The 11,211-nt window shown below is 39.1% G+C and overlaps 1 protein-coding gene across 1 annotated transcript in view; it reads left to right on the top strand.

The window, feature by feature from the left end:
* Positions 1–2,471: 2,471 nt before the first annotated feature.
* Nlrp2 (NLR family pyrin domain containing 2) overlaps positions 2,472–11,211 on the top strand; it is a 39,188-nt gene continuing 30,448 nt past the window's right edge. The window contains exons 1-3 of the mRNA NM_001426910.1: positions 2,472–2,792; positions 4,683–4,727; positions 6,851–6,910. Coding sequence (NP_001413839.1) covers positions 2,513–2,792; positions 4,683–4,727; positions 6,851–6,910 — 385 coding nt within the window. The 5' untranslated portion in view covers positions 2,472–2,512. The remainder of the gene's footprint in view (positions 2,793–4,682; positions 4,728–6,850; positions 6,911–11,211) is intronic.

Raw genomic sequence — 11,211 nt, 5'->3', positions numbered from 1 at the left:
TTTTTATCCCTGACCAAGTTATCATCAGTGTCCATGTGTATTTGGATTTTCTATTGCTTTTGTTGTTATTGAAGACTAACTTTAGTTTGTAGTGATCTGATAAGATACAGGGGATTGTTTCAATCTTGTATTGTTTGAGGCCTGTTTTTGTGACCTGCTTTATGGTCAATTTTGAGAAAGGTATCATAAGGTTCTGAGAAGAAGGTATATTCGTTTGCTTTAGGATGAAATGTTCTATAGATACCTGTTAAATCCATTTGGTACATAACTACTGTTCGTTTCTGTTTCCATGTTCTGTTCATTGATAAGAGTGGGGTATTGAGGTCTCCCACTATAAGTGTGTGAGGTGCAATGTGTGCTTTGAACTTAACTAAGATTTCTTTTATGAATGTGGGTGCCGTTGGAGTTGGAGCATAGATATTTAGAATTAAGAGTTCACCTTGGTGGATTTATAATTTGATGAGTATGAAGTGTCCTTCCTTAGCTTTTTTCATAACTTTTGATTGAAAGTCAATTTTATTTGCTATTAGAATGGCTACTCCAACATGTTTCTTTGGACCATTTGCTTGGAAAGTTGTTCTCCAGCCTTTTACTCTCAGGTAGTGTCTGTCTTTTTCATTGAGGTGTGTTTCCTGTATGCATCAATATGCTGGGTCCTGTTTACATATCCAATCTGTTAATCTGTCTTTTTATTGGTGAATTGAGTCCATTCATGTTGAGAGATATTAGGGACCAATGTTGTTTCCTGTTATTTTTGTTGGTAGAGGTGGAATTATGTTTGTGTATCTATTTTCTTTTTGGTTAGTTGAAATTAGATGACTTTCTTGCTTTTTCTAGGGTGTAATTTCCCTCCTTGTGCTGGAATTTTCCATCTGTTATCCTTTGTCAGGCTGGATTTTTGGAAAGATGGTGTAAATTTGGTTTTGTTGTGGAATATCTTGGATTCTCCATCTATGTTAATTGAGAGTTTTGCTGGACATAGTAGCCTGGGATGGCATTTGTCTTCTCTTGGGGTCTGTATGACATCTGCCCAGGATCTGGCTTTCATAGTTTCTGGTAAGAAGTCTGGTGTAATTCTGATAGGTCTGCCTTTATATGTTACTTAATCTTTTCCCCTTATTGCTTTTAATATTCTTTGTTTTGTGCATTCAGTGTTTTGACTGTTATGTGACAGGAGGAATTTCTTTTCTATTCCAATCTATTTTGAGTTTTGTATGCTTCTTGTATTTTTATGGGCATCTCTTTCTTTAGTTTAGGGAAGTTTTCTTCTATAATTTTGTTCAAGATATTTACTGGCCCTTTAAGTTGGGAATATTTGCTCTCTTCTATATCTATTATCCTTATGTTTGATCTTCCTATTGTGTTATTGTGTCCTGGATTTCCTGGATGTTTTGGGTTAGGAGCTTTTCGAGTTTTGCATTTTCTTTTATGTTTGTGTCATTTTTTTCTATGGTATCTCCTGCCCCTGAGATTCTCTCTTCTGTCTCTTGTGTTCTGTTGGTGATGCTTACATCTATGACTCCTGATTTCTTTCCTAGGTTTTCTATCTCCAGGGTGTCTCCTTTTATGCTTTCTTTATTGTTTTTATTTGCAATTTTAGATCCTGGATGGTTATGTTCAATTCCTTCACCTGTTTGGTTGTGTTTTCCTATAATTCTTTAAGGGATTTTTGTGTTTTCTCTTTAAAGTCTTCCCCTTGTTTACCTGTGTTGTTCTATATTTCTTTAAGGGCACTATTTATGTCCTCTTAAAGTTCTTTATCATCTTCATGAGATGTGATTTTAAATACAAATCTTCCTTTTCCAGTGTGTTGGGGCATCCAGGACTTGCTGTGATGGGAGACCTGGGTTCTGATGATTCCACATAGCCTTGATTTCTCTTGCTTAGTTTCTGGTGCTTGCCATCTAGATATCTCTGGTATTAGTTGGTCTTGCTGTTTCTGACTTTAGCTTGTCCCTCCTGTGGGTCTGTAATCCTGTGATCTGTAATCCTGGGAGATCAGCTCTCTCTGGGCATGATTTGGGTCCAGAGGGCTGTGGAACAGCCTTAGCTCTGGGCACAGATGGAGACTGGCAGGATCCTGTCCCAGGCTGTTCCAAGGTTCCTGTGCCCTGTGTGCTCCTGGAGGGTTCCTCTTTGGACAGTTATTGGAGCAAAAGTGGTGTTCTCTCCTGTGGGCTTAGGAATGAGAGCACTCTTGGGAGGCCAGTTCTCTAAGGGCAGGATTTGGGTACAGAGGGCTGTAGGACAGCTGTAGCTCTGAGAACATATGGAGACTGTAAGCAGTTATTTTATTTACATTCCAAATGTTGCTCCCACCAGAGTTCTTAATTCTATCCCCTTTCCCCTTGAGGGAGAGAAATTTGCTCTTAAAGGAGCAGGAGACTGTGTTGATAGCCCCTGCTATTGGCACAATGGTCACCAGTATTTGAGTTAAGAAAGCTGTCTCATTGACTCCATTTTCCCCACAGTTCTCTGGAGCTGGAAGCTCAGATCTCACCAGTGGTTCAACATGGAACATTCTGATCAACTGGGTTTCAACCTAAAAGATGTCCTGAAAAAGCTAGACAAGACCGAGTTGAACAATTTCAAGAGTACATTGAAGAGCTGTTCTCTACCACAGACAATGAAGCAGATCTCCAAGCTGACAATGGACCTGGCCAATGGAGCTCAACTAGCAGAAATTCTCACAGACTACTGCCCCAATGATTGGGTAAAGAGAGTTACCTTCAAGATCTTAGAGGAAATAAACCGTGCAGATCTAGCTGAGTTAGTAATGAAGCAAGTCGAAGGTGAGCAGAAACCATTTCATACTATGTCCTAGAAAAGAAGAATTGTCTTAAGGGTTTTGGATATGTAGAAATGTCAGACAAAGATGGTTGACACCTATAATTCTGGTGCTAGGGAAGCTGAAGCAAGAGGATTATTTTGAATTTTAGACCAGCCTAGGCTACATAGTAAGTTGAGGGCTGAAGAGCTAAGTGAAAGCATGAGTACCAGAGTCTGATCCTCAAACTCATATCTTTTTTTAAAAGCCAAGCATTATGGCTTTTAAATAGCACACATGTAACCCCAACATTAGAGATGTGGTAGAGAGAGGAGGACCCCTGGAGTTGTCTGACCAGCCAGTCTAGCTTACTTGCAGCTGAGCTCCTGGCCAATGGAAGATTCTGCCTCAGAAACTAAGGTGTATGGTGCCTGAATAATGACCCCTCAAGGCTGTCCTTTTGCCTGCATACAAACACACAAACACACATGCACACACACACACACACACACACACACACACACACATGCATATACACACATACATGTACCCACACAAACACCTGCCCAGTTGCTCCTTATGTACATGTTTTTCCTCCTTCACCCCTCCCCACACACACAAATAGAAAACAGTTTTTAAAGAAAATGCAGTAATAGCATTGAGCTTTGCAGAGCTATTCAGAGCATAAATGCTACAACTTCACTAAGTCTTAGGAATATCTGTCTGGGATTTTCCCCCCTTCCAAGGTCTGTTCCAAGGGTGTAAGGTAACTACCAAGAGACTCTTCTCACAGTCTCCTTAAACTGATGCTGATTATGTATGATTTGTTCATGATACTGTTTTTTTTCTAAGACTCAGTTTTATGATTTGTGTGTGTGCATACACATGTATGCATGTGGACATGTGTGTGTGAATGAATATTATGTGTATGAAGGTATATGCAAAGGCAAGAAGAGGGTTTCAGATCCCTTGAAGCTCAAGGTATATGCAGTAACAAAGTGCCTAACATTCTGGGAATCAAATTTACTGCTGAGTCATCTAGCCAGACCATGACCTCAAATCTTTAAATATTATGAATGATGATAAGTTAAAGTGTACTTTCTGTTTTGTTTTCAATCCTAACATAGATTTCCTTTACCAACTGGCATGTAAATATCTGCATACATACATATCCATACTGTCACACAAGTGAATACCTCTACCATGCTTTAGGTCTGTGCCATCAATAACACTAGTGGGAGCATCCTGTAAAATTGTTCTAGCATCTTTAGTATCTCTGGTCCCTGCATTCCACTTCCAAATTCCCATACCCATCAAATGCACAGTAGCTTCCTCAACTTGTAACTTTCAAGTGGCTATAGACATAGTCAGATATCTATAATAGAACAAAGTCTCCTGGTATTGAGACCCTATGTTATTCTTAAGAGATGTCCTAAAAATATTAGCTACACTGACCTCTAGAATGTATAGTTGGGGATAAATAACAAAATATTAGTGTAGGCTTCACCTAGGCATGGAAACTGAGAACTTATAGCTCATCTATAAGATGGAAGTGGAGAAAAAACAAGACTGTTCCTGATGCCTGATTTTTTGAAAGCTCAAAACCCACCCCTTACCTCATGACATGCCTCCTCCAAATAGACCACACCTCCTAATCCTTCCTAAATAGTCCACCAACTAGGAACCAAACATTCAATATATTGAGTATATAGGGGCCATTCACATTCAAACCACCATATACATCCCCTTTCTAGACTCTATGATCACAGAACCAGACAAGAGCTCCCTCCTGTGGGGCAAACCTTATATATATTCAGAAAGCAACTTTTTACCCACATAAGAGTCAAGCCAGAGTAAGACCGTTGGAATGCATCTGGGGAAACATGCAAATTTCTTCTACCTTTTACCTTTTCAGAAGCAGCATCAAAAGCATCGGAAGAAAAGGTTTCTTCTAAACCAAGTAAGTTCCTTGTGGATAATTTTTATCCATGGGAGATTTGAATACATTTAAAGTTCCTTTAAAAATATCAGATTCTGTGTTAAAATACCAAAGGATATGAAAAGATGGTACCTAAATTCTGGCTTGTCTCACAGTGAGCACTGGGTAGCGATAAGATAAACTCTAGCAAGGTACTAACTAACAAAAGTCAAGAGGTACAAAAGAGGGCAGGGAGAAATAAGCTGTTCCTTATCCAGGGAGGTGGGCTGGGGCGGGGGTTTGGCTTTCCTCTTTCTTGTTCTTTGTTCTTTTAATTTAGAAACTTTATGTATATAATGCATTTTTATTGTAGCCACTCTTATTCTGTGCCCTGCAGTTTATACACTCTCTGTTGTATGATGACGAGTATCTTTTGGGTATATGCCCAAGAGACGTCCTCAGATGGTGTAATGGCCAATTTTCTGAGGAACCTCCAGACTGATTTCCAGAGTGATTGTACCAGTTTGCAATCCCACCAACAATGGAAGAGTGTTCCTCTTTTTCCACATCCTCACCAGCATCTGTTGTCACCAGAGTTTTTGATCTTAGCCATTCTGACTGGTGTGAGGTGGAATCTCTGGGTTGTTTTGATTTGCATTTCCCTGATGACTAAGGATGTTGAGCATTTCTTTAGGTACTTCTCAGCCATTCAATATTCCTCAGCTGAGAATTCTTTGTTTAGCTCTGTACCCCACATTTTAATAGGGATATTTTGCTCTCTGGAGTCTAGCTTTTGAATTCTTTTATATTTGGATATTAGCTCTCTATCAGATGTAGGATTGGATAAAGATCTTTTCCCATTGTGTCCTGATGAGAGTGTCCTTTGCCTTACAGAAGCTTTGCAGTTTTATGAGGTACCATTTGTTGATTCTTGATCTTAGAGCATAAGCCATTGGTGTTTTCTTCGGTAAATTTTCCCCACTGCCCATGTGATTGAGACTCTTCCCCACTTTTTCTTCTGTTAGTTTGAGTGTATCTGGTTTGATGTGGCAGTTCTTGATCCACTTGGACTTAAGCTTTGTACAAGGCAATAAGAATGGATCAATTTGGGGTTGGGGATTTAGCTCAGTGGTAGAGCGCTTGCCTAGGAAGCGCAAGGCCCTGGGTTCGGTCCCCAGCTCCGAAAAAAAGAACCAAAAAAAAAAAAAAAAGAATGGATCAATTTGTATTCTTCTACATGCTGACCTCCACTTGAAACAGCACCATTTATTGAAAATGCTATCTTTATTCCATTGCATGGTTTTAGCTCCTTTGTCAAAAGTCAAGTGACCATAGGTGTGTGGGTTCATTTCTGGGTCTTCAATTCTGTTCCACTGATCTATCTGCCTGTCTCTGTACCAATACCAGCAGTTTTTGTGACTATTGCTCTGTATTACTGTATTACTGCAGTCTCCCCTGAGATCTCAGGATTGTCTGCACTTCTGGTAGTTCAGCTCTCTCCCACATAGGATTTGGGTAGAGGGAGCTGTGGGACCAGTTCAGTTCAGTCCATTACCAATTTGTTATCTCCATCTCTCTTCCACATCCTTAACCACCCTCCATAGTGGAAGCTACAGCCTCCAGCTCTCCCCGAGTCCTTCCATGATTGATATGTCCCTTTTTCTCCAAGGCAAAACTGAAAAGCACTCTTTTCCTGACGCTCCTTTTCCTCTTGAGTCCTGGAAATCCCAACTATACTCCTGCCTAACAATTGGCTCCCAGACTTCTCCATTGACAAATCAAAAACCAATTAGGGAACCTATTAGTATCAGAGCCTCCCCTTACATCTTGCACCTCCAAGACTCAATGGCATTCTGTGGCATCACTGATACCCCAAAACAACCTAATTATGCATTTCTTGCATAATTCCCCTTGCTGAGCAACATTTGAATGCAACCTAAGCTCTGTTGGAACTCCCTTATTAGAAAAGGAACATAATTCAGGTCAGAATAAGGTCAGAAGCTTATAGAGGTTCATTTATATGTGCAGTGTCTCCTTAACATTCTCTTTCCATAATCTAGGTATAAAATGCTGAGCTCATTGATTGAACTTGTGCTCTCTCTAAGCCCTACCCTCTTCAGATCATGGACTCATACAGTGGCAAATGAAAGATGTCTTTCTTCCAGGAGAACCCTTGAAGACATCACTTTTCCCACAGGATTTCGTTCAAGGAGATGAAAGACCAGGTAAGTTTTACAACGTTCAGTGTTACTGTAAGCTAAAGAAAGCCCACCTCCTCGAGGCTCCCACACTTCTTCTGAAAACTACAATCTTTCTCCTGTTTCTTCTATCATTTTATTTTGATAATATCATAATGAGCATTGTTCCTATATCACACCAGCCCATCCCTCCTCTTCATCCTCTCCACTTTGAACTTCTCTCTCTCTCTCTCTCTCTCTCTCTCTCTCTCTCTCTCTCTCTCTCTCTAGTTCATAACCTTTTTAATTATTTTTATTATCGCCCCAGTTCAAAATCAAACAACTATTCATTTTTATTTTACATTTTTATTCTTCTCTCATGCAATACATTCCCAACTGCAGCATTCCCTCCCTATACTCAGCCCAGTTCCTCTCTAGTTCACCTTTCCCTCAAATCCAACAAACACTCCAATCTGAGCAACCACAGCATGTATGCAGAGGACCTGGTACAGACTCCTGCAGGTTCTGTGACTGTTGCTTCAGTCTCTGTGAGTTCCTATGAGGGCTACTTAGATGATTCTGTGGTCTATGTTTTCCAGGTGTCCTTGACCCCAAGCTCCTACAATCCTTCTTCCCCTATTCCATGGGGTTCCCCAAGTTCTACCTTTGGTTGTGAGTTGCTGCATCCATTCATATCAACTGCCAGAGGAAGCCTCTCTCATATCAATTAGGCTAGGCACTAATCTATGTATTTGGGAATAATTTTATTAACATTTTTGTGGGGAAGAGAGGAGTTCATCAATCATGTTTAGTCCTTTCCTAGGTCTCTGAACCAGTCAACTTCTTAGGCAGTGTCAGGCATGGGCTCAGTATCATGGATTGGTCCTCATATTAGACCAATAAGTGTTTGACCATTCCCACAATCTCTGAACCACCATTCCCTCGGCACATCTTTCTGGTAGGACAGGCATGGGTTGGAGATATTGTAGCTAGGTTGATGTCCTAGTTCCTCAACGGGGAGTCCTCCCAGATTACCAAAGATAGAGAGTTGAGGCTCTGTATTCTCCAGTACTAAGAGTCCTGACTATAGTAACACTCATAGATTCCTCTGCAACAGGAATAGTTTCTGCTGCAACAGGTTTCCACATGGCCTCCTAAATGCCCGCTTATTCTAGTCATCTCTACTAGTACTCTTTTCCTCTGCCATTCCCTCCTTGATCTAATTCCTTCCCACTCCCACCCACCCACCAACAGGACACCTAAAATATCTACCTCCCCTTCTAAGAAAGAATTGTGTGTCTTGCCTAGAGCTCCTTGTTTCTACTTAGTCTCTCTGGGTCTATAGATTATATTGTGATCTTCCTTGACAGCTAATATCTACTTATAAGTGATGACATATCATGTTTATCTTTCTGGGATAGGGATGTCATTTTTTATAGCTGAGTAACACACCATGTGTAAATATACCACATTTCCTTTATCTGTTTCTTGTTTAAGGAATTTCCAGATTGTTTCCAGTTTCTGACTGTTATGAATAAAGCCACAATGAACATAGTTGAATAAGTGTCTCATGGTAGGATAGAGTGTCCTCTGGGTATAAGCCCAGGGTTTATATAGCTGTGTCTTGAAATAGAAGTACTCTCAATTTTATGAGGAAACAACACATTGATCTCCATATTGGTTGAACAAGTTTGCACTCCCACCAGTCATAATAGAGTGCTTCTCTTGCTCCACATCCTCACCAACATGAGCTTGTGTTATTGATCTTAGCCATTCTGACAGGTATACAATAAAATCTCAAAGCAGTTTTGATTTGCATTTCTCTGGTGGTAATGATGTTGAACATTGGTTCAAGTATTTCTTGGCCATTGGAGATTCCTCTATTGAGGATTCTGTTTAGATATGTACTATAGTTAAATTGGGTTATTTGATTTGTTGCTGTTTAGTTGATAGATAGATAGATAGATAGATAGATAGATAGATAGATAGATAGATAGATAGATAGAAAGTATATTAGATCTCCGTCATATGTGGGATTGGTGAAAAACTTTGCCTATGCTATCAAAAATATTAATGATCTCCTATGCTGATGCCCTCAAAGGTGTTCTCTACTTTCTCTTCTATCAATTTCAAAGTGTCTGGTTTAATGTCCATTTGGACATGAGGATTTTTTCAGGTGTTTTTGTATTGTTTTTTATATATGTGAGTACACTGTTACTCTCTTCAAACACACTGGAAGAGGGCATCAGATTCCATTACAGATGGTTTTGAACAACCAAGTGGTTGCTGAAAATTGAACTCAGGACCTCTGAAAGAGCAGTCAGTACTCTTAACTGCTGAGCCATCTCTCCAGCCCCTTGGATATGAGTTTTAAGCAAGATGATAAATGTGGCTTTATTTGGCATTCTTTTACCTACGGATATCCAATTAGACCAGCACAATTTCTGGAAGACGCTTTGTTTTTCCCATTGAATTCTGACCTCTTCATCAAAACTTTAGTATTCAGAGATATGTGGATTTATATCTGTGTTTTCAATTGCATAGATCACAGTGTCTGCTTTTATGCTGATACCATGCCGTTTTTATTATTATAGCTCTGTAGGACAGCTTGAAATCAGGGATGATGATATCTACAGAAATTCTTATATTGTACAGTATTGTTTTAGCTGTCCTGAGATTTTTAATTTTCCATATAAAATCGAATATTGTCCCTTCAAGACCTATAAAGAATTGTGTTGGAATGTTGATGGACATTGTGTTGAATCTGTACCTTGCTTTTGGTGGAATGGTCATTTATACTATGTTAATTCTAGTGATCCATGAGCATAGCAAATCTTTTCATCTTCTACTGCCTTCATCAATTTCTTTCTTCAAAGACTTGAAGTTTTTGCCATACAAGCCATTCGTTTGCTTGGGCAGAGTTAACCCAAAGTGGAAATAATGTTTGTGGCTGTGATAACGGATATTGTTTCATTCTTTCTCAGTATGTTTGTCATTTATATAAAGGAGAAATACTGATTTTTTTAGTTAATCTTGTATCTAGCCACTTCACTGAAAGTGTTTAATGAGTTTGAGAGTTCCCTGGTAGAATTGTGGGCCACTTATGTTACCATATCGTGTGCAAATACCTTCCCTTCTAATTCATAGCCCTGTGATCTTTTTCAGTTGTCTTATTGCTCTAGCTAGAACATCACATGCTATATTGAGTACCTGTGAATAGGGTGGACAGCCTTGTCTTGTTCCCAATTTTAGTATAATTGCTTTGAGTTTCTCTCAATTTAATTTGATGTTGGCTATTGACTTGCTGTAAATTGAGTTTATTATGTTTAGATATGTACATTGTGTTACTGCTTTCTCCAAGACTCATTATGAAGCAGTATTGGATGTCATCAAAAATTTTTCAGCATCTAGTTAGGTCATCATGTGTTTTTTTTTCTTTCAGTTTGTTTATGTAATATATTCCATTGACTGATTTTTGTATGTTAAACTATCCCTGCATCTTTTGGATGAAGCCTACTTAGGCATAGTGTGTTTCAATTCAGTTTACATGTATTTTGAATATTTTTGCATCTATGTTCATAAGGAAAATTGCTCCATAGTTCCCTTTCTCTTGTTGACTATTTCAGTGATTTAGATATCAGCATAAATATGGCTTCTTAAATTAATTTGTCAATGTTTCTTCTGTTTCAGTTTGCAGAATAATTTGAATAGTATTGGTGTTGTCTAGTTAGTTTGGGTAAAGATTGTCTATCTTGTTTTTTTCTCATTTCTTTGTATTCTCTTTTTTGTTTTTTGTTTTTGTTCTGGTTTTGGTTTTTGAGACAGGATTCCTCTGTGTAGCATTATTTGGCCTGGAACTCTCTCTATAGGCCAGGCTGGCCTCAAACTCATAATACTTATCTAAATCCATACCTTGAACTCTTCTCTAACAATTTCAGAGTTTTGTATTGTCTTACTATTTTGTTTAATAAGTTCATTAATCCTTTGAGAATTTCATATACTTCATTTTGATCATATTCACCATCCTTACCCAAACTGCTCCAAGATTCACCCATCTTCCCAACTTCCAAATACTCTGTTTTTAATCCATGGAGTTAAATTTGTACTGTCCAACTTTTTGTGGGTATGGAGCATGCCGTAGAACATAGTCTGTTTACCAGAAGTCACACACTTTAAGAAAATAGGCTCTTTTATTTACAATCCATATTTTATTCCCCTCCTGGTCCAACCTCCAATTATTCCACATCCCATTCCTCCTCCCCCTCCTCAGTCTCCACAAGGATGTCCCAACCCCACCAGACCACTAAACTTCCTGAGGCCTCCAGTCTCTTGAGGATTAAGTTTATCTT

The sequence above is a fragment of the Rattus norvegicus genome, chromosome 1, assembly GCF_021556685.1.
Source record: "Rattus norvegicus strain SHRSP/BbbUtx chromosome 1, alternate assembly SHRSP_T2T, whole genome shotgun sequence".
Taxonomy (NCBI): domain Eukaryota; kingdom Metazoa; phylum Chordata; class Mammalia; order Rodentia; family Muridae; genus Rattus; species Rattus norvegicus.
The sequence above is the reverse complement of the archived record's forward strand: the minus strand, read 5'-3'. Positions and strand labels throughout refer to the sequence as shown.